This window comes from Colletes latitarsis, chromosome 3, assembly GCF_051014445.1.
Source record: "Colletes latitarsis isolate SP2378_abdomen chromosome 3, iyColLati1, whole genome shotgun sequence".
Classification (NCBI taxonomy): domain Eukaryota; kingdom Metazoa; phylum Arthropoda; class Insecta; order Hymenoptera; family Colletidae; genus Colletes; species Colletes latitarsis.
The window spans coordinates 31,002,468-31,025,095 of record NC_135136.1 but is presented as its reverse complement, the minus strand read 5'-3'; the positions used below and the strand labels follow the sequence as shown (position 1 = coordinate 31,025,095).

The 22,628-nt window shown below is 34.8% G+C and overlaps 1 protein-coding gene across 3 annotated transcripts in view; it reads left to right on the top strand.

Annotated features, from left to right (window-relative positions):
- LOC143340550 (agrin) overlaps positions 1–22,628 on the top strand; it is a 903,627-nt gene that overhangs the window by 196,680 nt on the left and 684,319 nt on the right. For all 3 annotated transcript variants that reach the window (XM_076762655.1, XM_076762656.1, XM_076762654.1), the window contains exon 3: positions 14,709–14,744. In XM_076762655.1, coding sequence (XP_076618770.1) covers positions 14,709–14,744 — 36 coding nt within the window. The remainder of the gene's footprint in view (positions 1–14,708; positions 14,745–22,628) is intronic.

Below are 22,628 nucleotides of genomic sequence, written 5' to 3'. Positions count from 1 at the left end.
GCTAAATGAAAGAATACGTTTCATCTAACTTACACTCTACTTTATGGGACTTTCGCTCCATTCCGTAATCGAATACGAAGATGAAGATACGATGCATAGATGCATAAATGATTATATCTACCTCGTTACCTTGTTTCACTGCTCATAAACTTTTATTGTAGGTGTTGTTATTCGGTGGATAGCTGATGTTGAAACTTGGTATGAAGATTTCTAGTACCCTGAGAACGAGAAACACAATGTCGATTGAATTGGACTATTACTGAAATTTTGAAATTTAACTTTCTGAAATGGAGCAGTAGCATATGCAATAAAATTTGAGTGTCGTCTGTAGATCGCTACTTTTATGTTTGAAGAAAGAGAATTTTTAGTTATTTTTGTTGATAAGAAACTGTCTTATCTTTATTCCTACACTGAAATTTAAATTCGTATAATGTTACAACATACAATTTATATAAATTTTTAAAGTATTCTTGTAAGAATTTTACGTATAATCAACGATTGATCTGATAATCTATTATTCGATAAAAATAATTCTATTGAAGTTTGTTTATTTTTAATAGAAACGAGAGGCACATATGTAAACGTGTTCCTCGTGTTTTTGTGATTACGTTACACATGTTCAGATGTCATGATCGCGTTGAATCATCGTTGGGAAAGCAAAATTTGTCTTGATAACTGTTCCGTGGATCGCGAAGCTCTGTGTCAACTGGACACAGTTTCAATTATTACCGACACGCGGCTAATGCCATCACTGTCAATTGCGTCGTGGCTAATTGCGGACGGGTTAATGGAATTTCGGAACCGACCGAAAGCATACAACCCCAACAATTGCGATTGTTATACGATGCAGACTTACAATCGACGTGTTACTCGAAATATGGTCACAGTTGTCAACAGTGTATTACAATATATTAAAAATTGAAATTTTCTTCCTTTTATAGAACTGTAATATTGATAAAAAGATCCATGTAATTGATACTGTATAAACGCCATTGGAATAAAATGTTGGCCTTTTTTGCTACTTAAAAAAATTATATCACATGCACTATCTCATTAAAGGTACATTTAATTGGATAGAACGCAATAAACATTGATATAAAAGCTTTTCTTTAAAACCTGTTTAAAAGAAAACATATTTAAGCACAAGAATCATTTTCGACTTAGCAAAAAAACCGTAACAAAATTGTATCTGTTAGGTTCAAAGTTACGTATATTTTTTCCCTGAAAGTGATAAATGATACAATTGAAAACGTTTAGAAGTTTCGTATATATTGAACATTCTTGTGCTTGAATAACGATTAATATGTTTAAAATTGTTACTAAAGCAATCATAAATTGTAAAAATGATGATTGTATATCAAAATATACCACGTAGAAATAGAACGAATTTAATATAATCCGTATTTCGATGACAACTTCGTTAATCTTTATTAGGCAGTTTATCGATGGACGTAACTGGCATTTTGGTATTTGTAAGAGTAAAATTGTGTAACTAGTTCGCAAGTACGCGTTCACACATTCGCAATGGCGTCTAGACAAAGGACCGGGGCAAGTATATCGCGCACATGGGCACAGTTACGAAAAACGTGAGCACGTAGCTGGCGAGAAAACTTTCTTCATTTTTCGCCCCTCCTCGTCGTTCGAAAGTTTTTCCAGAAATATCGCGAGAATCAATCGTCGGCACGAGTGGTCCCGATCGAACAGTCTTTTCCACGCTTTCCTGCTGCCAGACTTCGGGAAAGTAACGAGCCAGTTTTAGTCGTCACGATGGGTTACCGTGTCCTGTCATTTATCGTTCTACGCTTTTCGGTAATTTGAATGCACGATTAGGCGGCATCGGGCGTTAATTCGACACACGAGTCTCTTTTCCCGAGTCTAAAAATTTCAAATCGTTCTGAGAAAATTATTTTCGGTTGCGGGGGTCAATTACAATCATTTTTGGTCATTAGACATACCTTAGAAATCCTACCCCTTTTCGAGAAAAAAATTCGAGTAGGTGTGAAATTTTTCGACAAAATTAAAAAATTTCAAATCGTTCTAAAAAAATTATTTTTAGTTACGGGGGTCCATTACAATCGTTTTTGGTCAATAGACATACCCTCGAAATCCTAACCACTTTCGAGAAAAAAATTCCTTAGCAAAAATATCATTTCTCGCCAGAAATGTTACCTCGAAATTTCGTGGGAATCTTTAAAACGTCATAACTTCTGAACGGATGGGACGATTTTAATGTTTAAAAAAGCAAACTACGCGCATTTTAGTGTAGAATATGTACAAATTGTAAAAATATTGGAAAAGTTGGTCCTTGACTCCGCAAAATGAGAAAAACCCCATAAAAATGGTACAATTTTCAAACAGCCATAACTCCTACAATAATGAATATATTTCAATGAAACTTTTTTCTGAAGTAGAGCTCATGGGTACCTACAGAAAAGTATTAGACAACTTTTCTGTAGGGCGTCAAACAAAGTTACTAAAAATGGAAAACGAATTTGTAAGAAAAATCGACAGGGGGTAGGTGCCTAAATATTTCGGAGAAAAAAAAAACTTCCAAATCATTCTGGAAAAACTATTTTCGGTTGCGGGGGTCAATTACAATCATTTTTGGTCATTAGACATACTTTAGAAATCCTATCCACTTTCGAGTAAAAAATTCGAAAAGGTGTACAATTTTTCGACAAAATTAAAAAATTTCAAATCGTTCTGGAAAAATTATTTTCGGTTGCGGGGGTCAATTACAATCATTTTTAGTGAATAGACCTACCCCCGAAATTCTATTCATTTTCGAAAAAAAAATTCAGTACTGGTGGAACTTTAAACGTTAATAACTTTTTAATGAAGCCTCCATCGACAAATTGGTATTCTTGATTTTCGTCTTATTTTGTCCTCTAGAATTCCTCTAGAGTATAAAATTGAATATCGTTTGAAGATTAAAAGGGTTACTCTGTATTCCAGTCGAATTTTATAAATTAAAAATGTAATTAGTAATTTGAAAGACACACAGTTGAAAATATAGTTCACCCATGCTCTCAATAATTTTTCACATAATTTTTCACTAAGGGGCTAAAAAAATTAATTCTGAAGATTGGATGTTAAAGAAAATAAATCTAGATAAGATTCTTGAATTTTAACGAAGTTGTAAAAAAAAGTTTTATGACAAATTATGAGTGCGGTAGTTTCCAATTGTCTAAAAGCAAAGTTTCATTTTCGTGAACAATTTGTAGGATTTGGTCTGGTAGCCAACGTGTTTGAAAAGAAAGTTTAATTTCTGGGGAGATTAGTAGTAGAAACGGTAAACCATTGTCAGACAACGTTGAAGTGGATACAGTTCGCGATAGATTTCAGCGAATCTTGAAATTATTCAGTTCAAGTTATACTATATTGTAGGTAATTCTAACACACGATTGTAGCTCAGACCATATTACCATTATCGATCGAATTACATCGTCTAAACTGATTTCAATCATTAGTAGGTACGTGTCACGTACTTATACATATTTACCCGTTTCCTTTTTGGACAGACTAATTTATTGTAAATTATAGTTTTGTTGTCATGTTTCAATTGCATACTCGTTATCATCGCCATAATTTAATCTTTTTTTTTTAATTTGAGATAATATTCATACGACAAAAAGCACACTTTACTAATAAGCAAGAATACTAAACGAAAACGAATGAGTCCTCCTTTCATTCTTCGCATCGATCTTTAGGTATCGATTAGGACCAACATAATTTTATTTATTCAACGTGAAGTAACATCAATTTCGATAATAGACACTGGATTACAACATATGTAATTTATTTAAAACGCGTTTTCCTATGAAAATAATCTGTTTGATAGGTAGGAAGGTAAAAATCGTACAGGTTTTCGAATAATGAAAACATTAATTCGTATCTCTTCGATTCATCTAGCGGAGAATTTATGTATGTCGACGTGAGCGTCCAATTTTAATAATTGAATGAATAATATAAATGCAAATTCTGAAAATCATTAACAAATATATTATCATCGTTTACCATAACGTTCGGAATGTGTACTCGTGGGAGCGCCAAGTCGAGAGTAAATATTCCCAATTTTGACCGTTGCAGCAACGATTAAAGACATTGTGTGATCAAACGCACATCACCGCGTTATCGAGGGTTGCTCTGCTAGGTAACAATTCACTGTTACCAGAAATCCCCGATGCCATTGTCTCCGAGAAGTTATTGCGTTCGCCGGTAGCGCAAAGTTCGCGGTTTACTCGGAGACTGTAATTTATGCGATGACGGGGAATAAATCGTCGCGGGTTATTAAAATTAAAAGAGAAACGTCGTTATTCCGGTCGGTTCGTTCGCGCGGCAAATTCGTCCTTCCGTAGCGCCACCCCTCCGATGCCTATCGGTTTATTGAGTCGGTGAGGAGAGAGAAAAAAAGGAAACGAACGGTATACGTGTTTCGTCTTCGCATCGGTACACAGAGGAGGAAACGGAAAATCGAAAGTGCTTCGCCGCCATTTCCGATGGCCACGTTCGCGGCGTTGCTGTCGAATGCAAAAAAGGAAAATGAAATATCGCGTCTGCGAGCACGACGCGTGAAATTCTTCCTTCGAAAATAGCATCGATACACGAGACAGTTTACTACGTATCCAGTGTTGTAAATCCCGTCGATTCAAAGTAACGATTTCCCGCGGTAAATAATCCGACCATTCTTTCCAATCAGATCGTTTTATACATTCTTGCGTACTTGTGCGATCCTTTAACGCAGAGTAGGACCAAGTTGCCTAATTTGGATCGCTTTCGAATTTTATTTTCTTTGCTCAGAATGCTTTGAAATAATTGCAAATTATACAGGGAGTTTGGCCACCTTTGGGAAATATTTTAATGGGAGATTCTAGAAACCAAAATAAAACGAACATCAAGAATATCGATTTCTTGACTAAGGCCTTGTTAAAATGTTATTAAAAAATGAAATTATAAAATTTCAAATCGTTCCGAATAATTATTTTCGGTTGCAGGGGTCAATTACAATCATTTTTGGTCATTACACATACCTCGAAAATCCTACGCATTTTCGAGAAAAAAATTCTTTACTGAAAATATAATATCTGGCCATGAATGAATAATTACCCTGAACTTTCATGCGTATGTTTAAAAAATCATAACTCTTGAACGGATTGGAGAATTTTAATGTTTCAAAATGCAAACAACATGTATTTTGGCGGGGAGTATGTAGAAATTTCAAGAATGTTCAAAAAGTTGGTCCTTAACCCCGTAAAGTGAGAAAAACCCCATAGAAGTGGTCCAATATTCAAACGATCATAACTCTTAGAATAGTGAATATATTTCATTGAAATTTTGGGAAAAAGTAGAGTTCATGGATACCTACAAAAGAATATTCAACAACATTTCTGTACAACGTCAAATAAATTTATTAAAAATCAAAAACGATCGTAAACGAAATTTTATCCATCTTCTTCTAGCAAAAGTGAGTGAGATGTAACAACATCCATACCATTGTGTTGTTTTAAACCAGTATTTTAATAATAATTTTCTATAATTTTCTTAAACAAAAAGAAACGCAAGTTATTTTGAAAGAAATCTGACATAGTTCTGTTACCAATTTGTACGGCGAACCCCGCGAGCACCGTGTAGCTCTCCGCCGTCACAGAAACATGACAATTTGGATGGACGCATCATCTCTGAAATTTTCACGTGAAAGGACAATACCGTCGACCTCTCTACCGAGCGTGTCACCGTGACTTTTGACACAGTTTCTGGCTGTTACGGACAAAACCAATATACGCGCAGTAAGCCTCCGGCTTACTAGGCACCATCAATTTTTCACGCTCTGGCTGGTTATCCAGTCTCGAGGCTATTCCGGCGTTACCGTTGGACGATGCAGCTTCTGATACGGTTTGATGGGGACTTCTACGCGCGGAAGCCGCGCCCGAGCCATCCCGCGACTGCTTAGGACGCGAATGTGTTATCCGTCGGCTTGTGGGAGTGGCAACACGTGTTTCCCATGTGTGTCAACCCGCAGCCGTAGCTGGGCAGAGAAAGGGGAATATCGGCGCGATATCGGGCTGCACGAGTTCTCATAGAGGCGGGTTGCATACATATCGTCGGTTTGCCAGCGCCGCGTGCCACCAACTGCACGAAGCGTGCATGTGTCCCAGGACGGTCTACTTTTAGCGGTTAGGGTGGCTTCTTTACGCCCCACAGTGGTTCCGATCTTGAAAATCCTTAATTAAATTAATATTAGGGCTATTTATAAAGTATGTAACAAAAGTAAGTGAACACCCTGTAGCAGAAGATTGTTTGGGCGAAGTTAACTAGCTGATTTTATGCAATAAAGTAAAAGTTATTTACATTTTAAAAGGATTCCTAGACAATTAATTCCTGAAAAAATTATTTTTGGTTGTGGGGTTTAATTACAATTATTTTTGGTGGATAGACATAACCCGAAATCCTAAGCACTTTCGAGAAAAAAAATCATAACCGAAAATTTCGTGTCTGGCCATCGTTGACATGTTTCCCTGAAATTTCATGCATATGTTTAAGACACCATAACCTCTGAACGGATTGGACGATTTTCATGCTTCGAAATGCAAACGACGCATATTTTGGTGAAGAATATGTAGAAATTCTAAGAATATTCGAAAAGTTGTTCTTTAACCCCGCAAAATGAAGAAAAACCCTCATAAAAATGATCCAATTTTTAAACGTCCTTAACCCCTACAATAGTCAATGGATCTTATTGAAATTTAGTATGAAAGTAAACCTACAAAAAAGTAGTACCTACAAAAAAGTATTAGACAACTTTACTGTAGGGCGTCAAACAAAATTATTAAAAATCAAAAACGAATTTTTAGGGAAAATCGACAAGGTGCCTAAATTTTTCGGCAAAAAAAAAATTTCAAATCGTTCTGAAAAAATTATTTTCGCTTTCGGGGGCCGAATACAATCATTTTTGGTGAATAGACATACCCTCGAAATCCTACGGCCTTTCGAGAAAAAAATTCCTTACCGAAAATATAATGTCTGACCATACCATTGATATGTTTCCCTGAAATTTCATTCGTATGTTTAAAAAATCATCACTTCTGGACGGATTGAAGAGTCTTAACAATTCAAAATTCAAACAATGAAGACATACAGTGGATGTATGTCTACATCCACTGTATGTCTACTGGCGGAACTTTAAACATTAATAACTTTTTAACGAAGCCTCAATCAACAAATTTGTATTCTTGATTTTCCTCTTATTTTCACATCTAGAATCGCTCATTAAAATCTTTCCCAGTGGCCGAACACCTTATATACTTCTTACAGTATTAAAAAGCGTAATGATTGTGAAAAGAGTTGAATGAATGTTTAGAATTTCAGTGAAGGTAATAGTTATTATATATCTCCGATCTTCGTTTAGCAGTAAACTCGTCGTCGCGATTGGCAAGAGGAAAATAGTTATTAGAAATATTGAATAAACGAATACCTTCTCCGTATAGCGCACACAGCGTGTATCGACCGACAATCAGGAGAGCGAATGTTTGATCCAGCGACGAGCAGGGTCTAATTAAGAAACAATTTCGCGAAGGTAATGAAATCTCGTTTTACAGCCGTTGGATAAAATTTGACCGTTATCGAACGAGCGCAAGAGACCGTGCAGCGACGCGAAATTGTGCTCGGGAGTCCTTATGAATCGCCGCGGCGACGTAATTACGGTCGCCATTGCAACAAGTAATTTCCGAAACGCGCGCGTCTCGTTCCGCGAGCGCCGCGCGTACCCCGCCAGCGAGAAAAATAAAATTAAATTCCCCGTGGAAATTAAAAGCGATATTTCCGTTTCATTGATTTTTGCATTACCTGGCCGCCCTTTCTGTTTCTGCCCCTCCGCCTCGCAGATTTAAAATACATTTGCCCCTCTGGAAAGCCATTTTTCTGCGCGCGTACCAGTGTAGATTACCGTGAATGCATATGCGTGACGAATTACTCCCGCGAACCGGCGATATATTTCTGCGTTAATATATTCCAACGGTCGTCCGGTAACAAAACCGCGTCGCTTAAAAAACCTTTCTAGTCGTAACGTACATTTAATCGCGAGAATTATTGCATTCCGTCGACCGACATTGGCCGCAATTCATATCAACGTGCGATTGCCTTTTCGGCCAGGTTCTCGCAGTCGCGATGCAATGGCACTCTTGGTTTCCTAAAATACATATTTGTCGCGCGTACACACGGACTTTCTTGTTTTTCCGTTCCCTCTGCAGCGAGTTCGTCAGAGACGGGATATTGTATATTAAGTCGCTGCGGGTATTCGCAACCAGCCAGACAAAATGAGATATTTTCGTCGTGTTTGCGTGGACCGCGACACGGTTTCCCACCGATCGTGGTCCTTCGTATTCCCGGAGAACTGGGGCGTCCGCGGATGAAAATAAATCGCAAGCTCAAGGTCGCTTCTTGGATCGTCGATCACGTCGAGCTTCTTACTTTTACGATATTTGTAGCTTACGAAGCCAGTGTTTCTCTTTTGTCAAGGATGTAGTCCTGTGTTATTTTTGTATGGCCACTTCTTAATCTGGACATTATAGTTTTTTCTTTATTGGCAATGAAACTGGTGTTTTCTGTCATGAAGAAGTCTTGTGCATTTCTCTTTTATCGAGTGAGTGTTTCATTTCAACCACGATTGTAGCGAATCATTGCGATTATTTAATATGTGTTTACTGGGAGAAACTACTAGCGATGTCTCCATAATTGAGTCACTGTTAGGAGCGGCGAACCTTCCTCTTTAAAATGGTTTCTGGTTTATGTCGATCTGACTTTCCATTTTGAAAATATTGTAATTTATGTACAGGGGTAATTTTTTTAACTCGACTACCTCTGTCTTTGTCTAACGAGTCAGACCTCTCTTTCTCGCATGTGCATCGTGCTGACCTACCCTACATATGTGACTGTCGTGACCCAGTTCCGTAGTATTTCCAAGAATTTACTACGCACTGTTTACTACGAGCACGTGCGGTCATTGACCTCGCGCCGATGTCAACAAACTTCGAACCCTTCTATCTCCGGAACTAACGACGCGAATGACTTGAAACAAAAATCGTTATATTTCTGGAACTAATTACGCTATCAACTTCAATGGAACATAACAATTGTAATTATTTATGCTGTTTTCTATGTTTATTTTGAAATCTTCTTTGACGCTACATACCTAAAGAAGTTTCAGCAATTCTTATTAATTATACAACTGATGTGCGATAAAACTGGATCATAGATTGTTCATTTATTTGAAAATGAATTTAAATTTGTATGTAGGGTGTTTGCATAATTACTAGCCGGCATTTTTTCGTAAATAATGATTTTCTCTGGAACTACGGTATCGACTTGAAGCAAAATTCGTTTTCAAGGGCGTTTTATCTTTTATCCGATGAAAATTTAAAAATTTCGACTGCATGTAAATTTTCTCTATGAAATTGAAGTACTAAGTATACACATATTTAATATTTTTGTTCAGAATTTAAAAATGTACGTTTTAAGAAAAAATATACGACATAAAAGAGAAAGATATACGAATTAACTTCGTAACACAACATTCTATACATATAACGCAATTATTAGAGGTACGTTGTTTCGTAAAAGAGAAAAAGAAAGACTGGTCATTTGACCGATCATGGTAGGGACGGGTATACATGAAATGTCGATAGATTTAGTGTTGAAAAATTATTTGAAATTAAATCGTACGTCAAATGGTTAATTACAAGCAATTCTTCAAACGTATATTGTGCAATATTATTTAAATTTATTCGTATCTTAAGAATGTGTAAATATGTTGATATATTAGACTTCATGACGAGAGTAGCCTCGTCATTGTGAAAGTTGGCATAAAGAACTTATGACGAGTCAGAAATCAAGGCAAGGGGTTAAATAGAGTCCACTGCCTTGCTATTAGCATCTGCGATAGGCTGGACTTTTCTGCATACAATAGTCACTTCTTCAAGTCATCGTTACTCAATTTACTCAGCACTGTGTACGTTTATCGCTTTTGATTCATATCCATTCTTTATTTTACCGATGAACGTTCTCTTTGTATAATTCTATTTTGGGACTTAATAAATGGGAGGAAGTTACTTTTCGTAAATTTTATAAGGATTGATAATTCGTAAAAATAATAATATTGTAATTTATAGCGGGCATAAAATTGGCGTCTGGTACCGACTAGTTAATTAGCCAATAAATGTTTAGGCATTAGGTGATTCTTTTTTTTTTGTGGCTAATATTTCATTTATTTTTCCCTTCTCTTATCTTTCGATCTTTGTTTTCTTGATTCTTTTACTTTCTATTGTTTCCTTTCAGCTCTTCCTTTGTATTATCTATCTTCTTTTCTTCAATTGCTTTCTAAAAATGTTCCACTTTTGTTGAGACCCAACATAGGTAGACACAGAAAGGTTGCAGTGACCGTTCCCATAAAACTCGACCTCCCCGACAGCTGCACATCACTTTCAAACCTCAATAAACGTTACCTGCTACTTTTACCGACTAATATTTCCCGAAATGCTTTTAAACATTTCAAGCCCCACCTCAAGACCATCTCAGATCCACCCTCGTAGCACAACCGACCAACCAAAATTCATACATTTTACCTTCCCACAAAACAACCTCCACCAGTCACAACCTTAACCGAATCGACAAGCGCGCAAACACACAGCCATCAATCAGAACTCAGCCAGAACTCTGACAGAACACAGTTAGAACTCACTCAATCAGCACACAATCTTTGTGCATTCATTTGCTGTTTTTATTCAAGTTTGTTAGCAAATATTACCATTCGCGTCACACCAAAATCACATCAACGCTTAATTTTTTACTTAGAAATAGCGACCACAAACCACTGAACCCCTTTTGCATTCGCGTTTCACACTAGAGTTACTTGTACCCGGTTGATATTAATAATATTACGAGCCATCAGAGTCTCAAACATCTTAGTCGCCTAAAGTCGTAAAACCCGAAGATAGCGAGGGATTCCGTGATCGTGTGACAAACTTTACCAGACGATTGGGGCTAACGGTACCCTTCGTCCTATGATAGTCTATGCGAAACACGCCTCTTCAGAGCAAGCATTCGTTGTCGTTGAACGTGCATCGTTCGGGTTAGGTCCGGAATTCATGCAGAAACTTGTAATTATTTTCAACGTCATATGTGCCAGCGCAACGTACGAGGAACCTCTTCATTAAAAGGAGCCCAGGAAAGGATAATTAAAAGTTTCACGAGAGGAACGTCAGAGGAGCAGCTAGCGTGTTGCGCAACTCGGGGACCCTGAATTTCCTGTTATTTGCTCCCCGAAGTTGCCACGGCCCGTCCGTCTGCCTTAACCCCGATTCGCGTAAGTCTTCCTTCCTTGAGTCTCGTTGTTCGAGAAACCTCGGATCGGGCTGATTAGCGCTTAGACGTTAATTACGGTTGTCTCGGGGCCGCGACAAAGTCGACGAAAGTTTGCAAACGCGACAGACTGAATTTCTGAAGAACTTAACTCCTTGCAACGGCTTGGATCGTTCAATGTTTTTGCCCTTCTCTTTACCGCGGCGTGAATTTCAATTGGGCTCAATTTTACAGGCAAATAATGCGTGGCTCCTCTCTGTCAGCAGAATTTAAAGTTGGTGTCTAGGTTTCGTGAGTGCAATTTCTTGACGTGGAGTTTGCTAAGTGTTCGATGAACTGAAATTATAAAATCGTTTCGAATTATCTTGAAATACTCTACAGATACAGGGTGTCCGGCCACCCCTGGGAAAAATTTTAATGGGAGATTCTAAAGGTCAAAATAAGAAGAAAATCAAGAATACCAATTTGTTGATGGTGGCTTCGTTAAGAAGTTATTAACGTTTAAAGTTCCGCCAGTACTGAATTTTTTTCTCGAAAGTGGGTAAGATTTCGGGAGTATGTCTATTCACCAAAAGTGATTATAATTGACCTCCGCAATCGAAAATAATTTTTCCACAACGATTTGAAACTTTTCAATTTCGCCGAAAAATTTAGGCACCTGTCGATTTTCCTTAAAAATTAGTTTTTGATTTTTAATAATTTCGTTTGACATCCTACAGAAAAGTTGTTTAATACTTTTTTGTAGGTACCTATGGGCTTTACTTCAGAAAAAAGTTTCATTGAAATATATTTACTATTATAGGAGTTATGGCTGTTTGAAAATTGGACCATTTTTATGGGGTTTTCCTCATTTTTCGGGGTCAAGGACCAACTTTTAGAATATTTTTGGAATTTCTATATATTGTTCATTAAAATACGCGTTGTTTGCTTTTTCAAACATCAAAATCGTCCAATCCGTTTAGAAGTTATGACGTTTTAAAGATTCGCATGAAATTTCAGGGGAATCAATCAACGGTATGGTCAGACATTGTATTTTCGGTAAGGAATTTTTTCCTCGAAAGTGCGTAGGATTTCGGGGATAAGTGTATTCACCAAAAATGATTGTAATTGATCCCTGCGACCAAAAATAATTTTTTTAGAATGATTTGAAATTTTTTTATTTTGCCGAAAAATTTCACACCTTCTCAAATTTTTTTCTCGAAAGTGGGTAGGATTTCGAGGGTATGTCTGTTCACCAAAAATGATTGTAATTGACTCCCTCAACTGAAAATAATTTTTTTAGGACAATATGAAATTTTTGTTTTCGCCGAAAAATTTAGGCACCTACCCCCTGTCGATTTTTCTTACAAATTCGTTTTTCATTTTTAATAATTTTGTTTGACGCCACACAGAAAAGTTGTCTAATACTTTTTTATAGGTATCCATGAGCACTACTTCAGAAAAAAGTTTCATTGAAATATATTCGCTATAGTAGGAGTTATGGACGTTTGAAAATTGAACCATTTTTATGCGGTTTTTCACATTTTGCGGGTTCAAGGAACAACTTTTCAAATATTTTTATAATTACTACATATTCTACACTAAAATACGCGGCGTTTGGCTTTTTGAACATTAAAATCGTCCAATCCGTTCAGGAGTTATGGCATTTTAAAGATTCTCATGCAATTTCGGGTAAACATTTCTGGCCAGAAATTATATTTTCGGTAAGGAATTTTTTTCTCAAAAATGGTTAGGAATTTGAGGGTATGTCTGTTGACCAAAAATGATTATAATTAGTTCCTGCAATCGAAAATAATTTTTTTAGAACGATTTGAAAATTTTTTTTTTTCGCCGAAGAATTTCACCACCTACCCGAATTTTTTTCTCAAAGGAGGGTAGGAATTCAGGGATATGTGTATTCATAAAAAATGATTGCAATTGACCCCCGCAACCGAAAATAATTTTTCCAGAACGATTTGGAATTTTTGAATTTAAGTGTTAATAACTTCTTAACGAAGCCTCCATCAACAAATTGGTATTCTTGATGTTCGTCTTATTTTGGCCTCTAGAATCCCCCATTAAAATTTTTCCCAGGGTTGGCCGAACACCATGTATATCTTGGATACACAGGAAGTAGGAATTTCTAGCTAATAATAATAGAATTCTTTATTGATACATGAATGTCAACGTGAAGACAGTCTTCGTTTAGATTGAGTTTGCTAAGTGTTCGATAAACTGAAATTGTAAAATCGTTTCGAGTTATTCTTAAATACTCTACAGATATATCTTGGATATTCATATAGGAAGTAGAAATTTCTAGCTAATAATAATAGAATTCTTTATTGATACACGAACGTCAACTTGAAGGGCAGTCTTCATTTAAATTTCGAAGCATAAGGTTCGTATCGAAATTGTTATACAAGACTTCTTGGATTGGACCACATAATGTTATAACTATTGCATTTAACACAATAGATTCATAGTTTTACTATTATTAATATAGGTCTTCTATCCTATTGGAATTTTTTAACACGTTCGCGGATAATAAAAATTTTAATGAGCAGCAAAAATGGACAGGTAATTCATTCTTTAGCTATTACATTAAAGTGCATAATAATTTCAAAAAATAAAAGCTATATAGAATTGACTGTATGGTAGTGTGATTTATAAATTTGAATATTGTAGCAATCATGTCATTTTGCATCACAGTGAGAATGATTTTATACCAGAATAATTATTAGTATTCATTAATGGGATAACCATATAGTACAAGATTCATAATAGAAGATATAAATATTAAAAATACAAAGACACCATAGTAAAAATTGTATTGTATATTTTTTATTTATTTCTTCTTGTAGATCATACCAGTAGAAACGAAAAACTATGATAATAGTCTTCCAATATGAAATACGCGGGAAAGTATTGTGCAACGCGCAACAACATTATATAGTTCTAATTACAATTGAAATAACGGCACGTAAATGTATTTTCAGCCCCGGAGGAAACATGCAACAAACGTAATTTCAACCCTGAATACCATTCTTGAATCCCACATTAGTTACAAAGGGAACCATTATTTCATTAAGTTCTAGGAAAGACGAGACTTCACGGAACGAGAAGGGTGCCTTTATTTCATTAAGTTGAAAGAGTTACTCCGCAGAATTTTCTTTGGCTATTATCGTAAGCGCCAGCAACTTTTTACTCCGCTATAAATATCGCGCACCATAATATTTTCGTAAAATGGAATAATTTGTTGCAAAGGGGCGATCGCTTGTACGTGCTTGCTTCCATCCAAATTCTTAACTCTATTCTTAACTCTCCTGGTGTACATATTGTGACTAATTTCACTAATATTAATCCTTTTCTCTTTCCAGACATGTCCTACAAGCCGCAGCGTTCCATTATCGAGGGTGAGTTTCCATTTCCATTTCCATTCTTCTGCTACGAAAGTAAACACCTCTTTCCAGAGCATTCAGAACGGAAGAGGGTCGATCGTTACATTTTTTTTACGGATGATTTACGATAGAAGAGCAAAATTTATTTAATGCATTAATTCATAAATTGCTCTGTTTTAATTTCTTTACAGAACGTATTAAGTTCCGAGTGCTCTGGAAGGTTCAAATATCTCACTGCTTTTTTGTTCGAATCGTTATCGTATTTGATAAGAATCGATGCCATGAGTTCCAAAACAGTACAAGTCCACACTCTGACAATATATGAGTTATAACTATTTTCAGCTAACTGAGTCCTAACTAGTATTATAATATCTCATTCATAAATTTTTTTTTAAACAATAGTAATATTTAAAACAACTCAAACATGGTATTGTTTTGACAATCAATAATATAATACTACGGGTAGTATGTTGAATTCTTGAAACAGTGAAAATTCTGTTATTTTCAATTGAAAATTTAAAAAAGATATAAAAACGAAACTGTTTAGAAACGAATGGTTGGTGGACTCGTAGTGCTTTGAAACACATCAATTAGTACGCTTGGCAGTGTAGTAAAATAACGATGTAATTATAAGATAGGAAACGAAGCTAAAAGAATGAAAAGAGGCGAAATCGTAAATGAATTGTACAGAAATGAGGCTTTAATGCCTCACGATGCGAATCGGCCATCACGCGATATTTAAGAACGCGCTATAGGGGTGTCTGACGGACACGAGGGCCTCGTGTCTTTCAGGTTGTTGCACGGCTCAATTATTGCAAGAACCACGGCGCACTGGCGAATCTCGAAATTGTTCCGATTGGAACGATCACGCCATCGCGTTCTCGCGGGCACGTCGAGAATCTCGTCGGGTTAATTGAACGGCGAATTCTTGGAAACTATTTTTTCTCGGCTCGATTGCGTTCATGTCGCGCGATCGCTGTTTCTACTATCGCGAAACCGGCTATTTTTCAGCAGGCAACGCGCATACAACAATGGTTACGCATAAATACCCGGAATTACGTAAAACACTGGCATTTTCTAGATTCGCGAAACTGCGGCACCGTTGCAAGAATGACCCCTAAAATACGTATAAAAAGAGCTCTTTTTCCTCGTTCATCGACTGGAAACGGTGACACGGTAGAATTCCACGCGTTCATAATATTATAGTCAAAAATACCGCATAAAAATTCCACGGTCCAAGATACCGTAACGTTATCATGCCTCGACACAAAAATGTTACGACGATAAAATATCACGAAGAGTTTTATTGCGTTGAAAAATCAGAAATGGTCAGTCTATGGGTAGCCTCTTTTGGGAACACATGTTTCCAGTTTGTAACACTCACATATGCATACAGAAATTGTACGTGAGATGTTTGTCTGAATACTTGCATGTGTCTTGACACACAATATTATTAGTTGAAAATAGTAGAGCACCACTAGAGTTTTCAGACTTATTTTCTACGTAAAAATAATAGCTGTCGTTTTTTAATACTTTGCTTAACATACTGTAACACGAATGGTTTGTTGTTTACAAATTGTAAATCTCTTGGAGAAATAGAAAAGGTTTATTTATTTATCATATACTTTTCAATAATTACTTATTAAAATATTAAGTACAAAATTTCTAGCCAATGATAGTACAATTCCAAGGTCTAATAAATTTTTCTTATTTGATTATGAAGATAATTCTTGAATTATTATGTATATTATAGTATTACGTTGTGGTACCTTTCTCTGTTATATTTTATTACTGTTATGCTTTTACATGTATTATTTGATATATCGTGGAATTCTAACATGGAATCGTGAAAGTATCGATACTGTTCCAGAGATAAGATATTTTCCTTGTTTTGGACTTTTTAAACCTAGAACACACCAGCATATGTTATTGTAGTTTCACTTATAATCTGTTTTCAATCTTTAATTTATTTAAAATATTTTGTTACAAATATATTTGTAATCTGTGCCATTCGAGGAAGAAACTAGGTCTGTTGAATTAAAATCAATGATGTTTTAAGAATGTTTAAGAATGTTACAACGATTTCAACAGCCATTGGGTGTTTTTTACTTACATTGGAGTATACTCAAGATTTGTTTTTTATTTAAGCTTTTCGATTCGTTTGTACGACACAGGTATAATATGAAACGGATATAAAACTTGAAGTAACAAGAAACTTTATAGTAAACGGTGAAATACAACAATTCCGTAGTGTATGTCTTCCGGTGGAACGAAATTCATTTCTTATTTAGCTCTAGATTATTTGTTTTCCCTGATCGACTGCAGTACCAGAATACCTTCCATCCGACTCGAGCCAATTTATTTTAGTCTCCTGAGATCGTATAACTCATTTCTGATCGTTGTATATACGTAGTTGCGAATCGTTTCCGTAAATTAACATTTTTGTTAGATAGGGCTGGTTTCCGCTTATTCCCCTTTATTTAAGTTCATTATTTTTAAAGCACTAAACTCAAGTAGAGTCCTTTGCAATCATACACAAATTCGTTGTTTATAACAGGAGTAAAACGTAAATAAATTATTACAGAAATGAGGGTATTTCCAATCGATAGAAAAATAGTATAAAAAGTTAAACAACTGTAAGTGTCGATATTTAAATTTTGTTACGTCTTACAGTATTTCATTGTAATGTGGATAATTTTTGTTTATTCTAGATGTTTAACAAAATTGACCTACTGTAGAAAACAGAACATAATGCTTAGCTACAAATGTACATATATTTTGTACATTATTTCTATGTATTATAATAATTAATGCATTAAATAATACGAGGTTCTGTTCGTAAGAGTGTGCAACTGTATGTTGACAAATGTACGTGCACGGTACTATCGTCGTAGAAAGCGTTTAATAGAAATCTGATGAAATTTCCTCACAAATCAATACCTTTGGCAACATTTTTCCATTGCTATCGTTTTGCAAAGTGAAAGAACCCATTAATCGCAACTACTCGTTGCGCGTTTCGATCGTTATCTTCTGTAACGTTGAAAAGGCGTACACTTTTACAAAACACTGGTACAAATCATTCTGTCAAACGCGGTATGCGGGAGCTCTTTTTCAAACCCTACCTATTTCCTTCATTGTTTGAGCGTATATTGGTGTCGCATTTGTTTTGGAAGCTTCGTGGCCAATGCTTTGCATTTAACAATCGCTGAACATTATGGTCAATGTGTTTGACAGAATTGACGTGAGGACAAAAAATAATATTTCATCGTATTTTTAGTTTCGAAACAACGGTTTCATTATGCAGAATTCGGTAACTTGTAAACTGAAACTTTCGATCTTGTTACGGTATAGTTGTCGTAGTTGATAATAAATATCAGTATTTATTAGAAAAGTGAATATTCATTTATGAAAATATAAATCAAGTATAAAACTGTGTTGGAAATTATTTAATTTAAAAAGATTATAACTTTTGATGAATTAAATACTAATATCATATCATCGATATTAATATAAGGAAAAGATTGTGTTTCAACTCTTTTTTCCAATATACGTGTTTATCAGATCTGTCACGAAAATATTTATTACGTATAAAGATATAAGAGAAGTTACATAATGAAACGGTTTCTTTTTATGTAAAAGAACAATTAATATTAATCGAAATCATAAAGAAATAAACCTTTTCTATTTCTCAAAGAGATTTACAATTTGTGTTATAGTTTGTCAAGCAAAGCGTTGAAAAATGAAATCTGTTATTTCTATGCAGAAAATAAAAAAGTAAAACCAGAAACGTCGGTTGTCGAGTATGGTAAAAGCATAGAACCTACAGAATGTCACGCCTTCGTTTAGCATCGAGATTTGAATGTTTTAGGTGTTGTAGGCTGAATCTGCGTGAGGAAATATCTGTCTGCGTCCTACTATATTTACACCGAGTTTTTATAGTTAAAGAGAGCATTCAATACTGTATTGCTTCTCTAACTGATCGCGAATTGGGTCCAGTTCTGTTCATCCTATTCATCGAGGGTTCAATCAACCTTTTTTACCTCAGGCTGAAATCAATTCTTTCATGTGCCATTCGTGGAAGAAACTGGGACACATAGATCCAACTAGATAGAGTAACGGTGGTAGTAGTGACTCTGGTGCGGTAATCGAGGGAAAAATTCGCGCACTCAACGAGGTAAAACTGTACTTATGTTAGTAAATTCATTCTTTGTGAAAAGGTCATTTCTTGATACAGTTTCTAACGATAGTAACATGTATAAATTTTTAAGGTGGAGTATTATTACAAATAATTCTCATCTATAATTAAACATACACTGTGTTTCTTTCTCCATGAAAGAATAATTTTTAAATATCTAAAATAATCATTTAAATATACAAAAATCGTGATCTAACGTATTTTATATAAATTACGCCAAGAACCTTCCACATGTGCCATTTTGTAAGTTCTATTTATAATTAACATTATAATATTGTTTTCCGATGTTTTTAAATTTTTTATTGTTAAATTGACCTTAAGATCTTCAAACCATATAACTTTTGTTGTATAAAGTTTTACTGTATCCCAGAAATAACGGAGATGTACTCAAGATGATCAAATTTATTGCCCGCCCTGTATATTTAATTAAATTGATCAAACGCACAGAGGAAGGTAGACGACATGTAAATATTTGTACCGAAGGAATCGCAAGACTTGGTTTTATCCAAAGTCAATTAATTATTATATTGAACGGAGTAGAGTTGTTTCTTAATTTCGTTTGTGGGATTCAAACAAGGTCAAAGGAACTTAGAGCAAATTGTCATAATGAAATTAATAAATGAAGCTAACTCTTCTCAATTCTTTCTGTTTCGATTTACAATACGATAAAATATACTATTGAAAAATAATGAGCACCATCAACCTTGCATACTTATTTTTTTTCTTATGCCATCTCATATTAATTGTAAAGAAGATAAGTGTAGCCATTGGAGGTGTTAAAATGCTCCTCCAATATACCGATTAAGGGTTTATTTGGAGACTCTCTGGGGTTAAATATTTTCGACTGGCGGGTCGTAGGTAGCCTCTGTTCTATCATAAATTTAATTACTAACACACAAACTTTCAAGTACGTATTTTCTCGATTGCCAATTACATTAAAAGCGTATCCGTCGGGCAGTTATGAACTTTCATTATTGATTATGTTCCGATTGCTAATTAATTTTGTTACTCGTGGAAGTCGTCGGTCACTGGACGATATCTAAGTTAAATTGGCATTAGAGCGTTCACTGTTTTTGTAGATTGATAACAATGAGAATACTTGATTTCCAAGTTTTCTACTCTTCTTTTATCATGGAATTTACTCATTTACTTTCTATTATTCTTTCATACACATGATTTTGAAAAAAGATATTTTCTTCGTAACGATAATGGAAATAGATCTTAGCAATAATTAATTTAATGTAGATAAACCTTTACCTGCCCACTCCAATAGGAATCCAGGTTCATTATATGAAACTTTTATAATTTTTAATTTGTTTATAAATCATATATACTTGTTCTATCGTGGCAACAGTTTGTTTCAGCATTACGGTTATCAGTAACAACCAATGTTTTTTCCTAAAATAAAATTATGACTTGTCTTATTTCAATAACTGCATTCGTTTTGAAATAAAAAATAAAAATGGAATAGTTAAAAAGTAAAAATAGAATATATTCGATAAAACGTAACCCAAAAAAGTGGCGACAAATTCTAATTTGGCATACTTTGAATATGTAGGCATTTAGCTTACTTAACGCATTAACGACGGAACATTTTTATTAAAGTGATTTTAATGATACAGAATTCTTTCAACATGTATATACTAAAAATGTGATTAGTACTTTTGCAATTAATATAAATTTTCGGGAGAAATTACTAGAAAAACATACACTTGTCGTAAAACGAGTATGCTCGTTTCCCGTCGATAATTTATTTATTAAAGTTATACAGGGTGTTCAGCCACCCCTGGGAAAAATTTCAATGGAAGATTCTAGAAAATCAAGAATATCGATTTCTTGGCAGAGGCTTCGTTAAAAAGTTATTAAAAAATTAAATTAAAAAATTTCAAATCGTTCTGGAAAAATTATTTTTAGTTGCAGGTGTCAATGACAATCATTTTTAGTCATTACACATACCCTCGAATTCCTACCCAGTTTCGAGAAAAAAATTCGTTACCGAAAATATAATGTCTGATCATGAATGAATGATTCCCTTGAAATTTCATGTGTTTCAAATCCTTCTAAAAAAATTATTTTTACTTGCAGGGGTCAATTACAATCATTTTTGGTCATTACACATACCCCCGAAATCCTACGTACTTCCGAGAAAAAAATTCCTTACCGAAAATACAATGTCTGACCATACCATTGATTGATTCCCCTGAAATTTCATGCCTATCTTTAAAATGTCATAATTTCTGAACAGATTGGACGATTTTCATTTTTAAAAAAGCAAATTACGCGTATTTAGATGAAGAATATGTAGAAATCGCAAAAATATTCGAAAAGTTGATCCTTGACCCCGCAAAATAAGAAAAACCCCATAAAAATGGTCGAATTTTCAAACAGCCATAACTCCCACAATTGTGAATATATTTCAATGAAACTTTTTTCTGAAGTAGAGCTCATGGGTACCTACAAAAAAGTATTAGACAACTTTTCTATAGGGTGTCAAACAAAATTACTAAAAATCAAAAACGAATTTTTAAGAAAAATCGACAGGGGGTAGGTGCCTAAATTTTTCGGCGAAAAACAAAATTTCAAATCATTCTGGAAAAATTATTGTCGGTTGCAGGGGTCAATTACAATCATTTTTTGTCAATACACATACCCCTGAAATCCTACGCATTTTCGAGAAAAAAATTCAGTACGTGTGGAACTTTAAACGTTAATAACTTTTTAACGAAGCCTCCATCAACAAATTGGTATTCTTGATTTTCGTCCTATTTTGGCCTCTAGAATCTTCCATTACAATTTTTCCCAGGTTTGGAAAGTAATTATTCTGTTAGTCAATAATGTGGCAAAGATGGATGAAATAATCAGACAGCGAAGAATTTTTTAAAGATTTTTGTGTTTGGATATACATAACATAGAGTTCAATGTAACATTATCGTAAAATTGAAAAGTTTTGATTTATAATTGCAGAAATACAAATTATAAAAAATCTTTACGCTTTCTCACGTCACAAAATTATTCACTCATTTTATATTAATTACTCTTTTAGCGAAATTAATATTTAGTGGAACACCCCTTCTGTTTTATAACTTCTGCAAGTCTTTTTGGCATCGATCTCACTATTGTTTTTAAATAATTAATGTCAATTTTTTACCATTCCTTTTGTAATCTGTTTTGTAGTTCAGTTTTATTTGTAATTGAGTGTTTACGTATTTTAACATCTAATATATTCCATACCATCTCGATAGGATTTAAATCCGAGGAGTAAAGTGGAGTTTCTCATTACTTTTGGACAATTGTAACAATTCTAACAACCATTCTTGCACTAATTTCGATTCATGTTTGAGGTCGTTAAATTTGCTTTGAATTTGTTTTCTTTTGTTACTTCAACAGTATTAATTAAATCGCGTCTTATTTAATTCCAAAAGTCAGTGAAAGTTGAATTCAAATGCTCGTGACTGCGTTATAAAAAATTAAGTTAATAGCCTAAGCGTTCAGTTGATTATCAATATAAAGTTTTGCGACAACGAAGATACTTTCCTGAGAATACCGATGCGAGTTTGATGCGAAGCCGCCAAATCGTTTCGTCGATGGTTAGTAATCGGCGATAACTTGACGCCGTATAGAATGCTCGGTCGTTAAAACGTTAATGCCGTTATTTTCATGCACGATGATAAGCAATTCCCAGAATTCGAAACGATCCTGAAGGC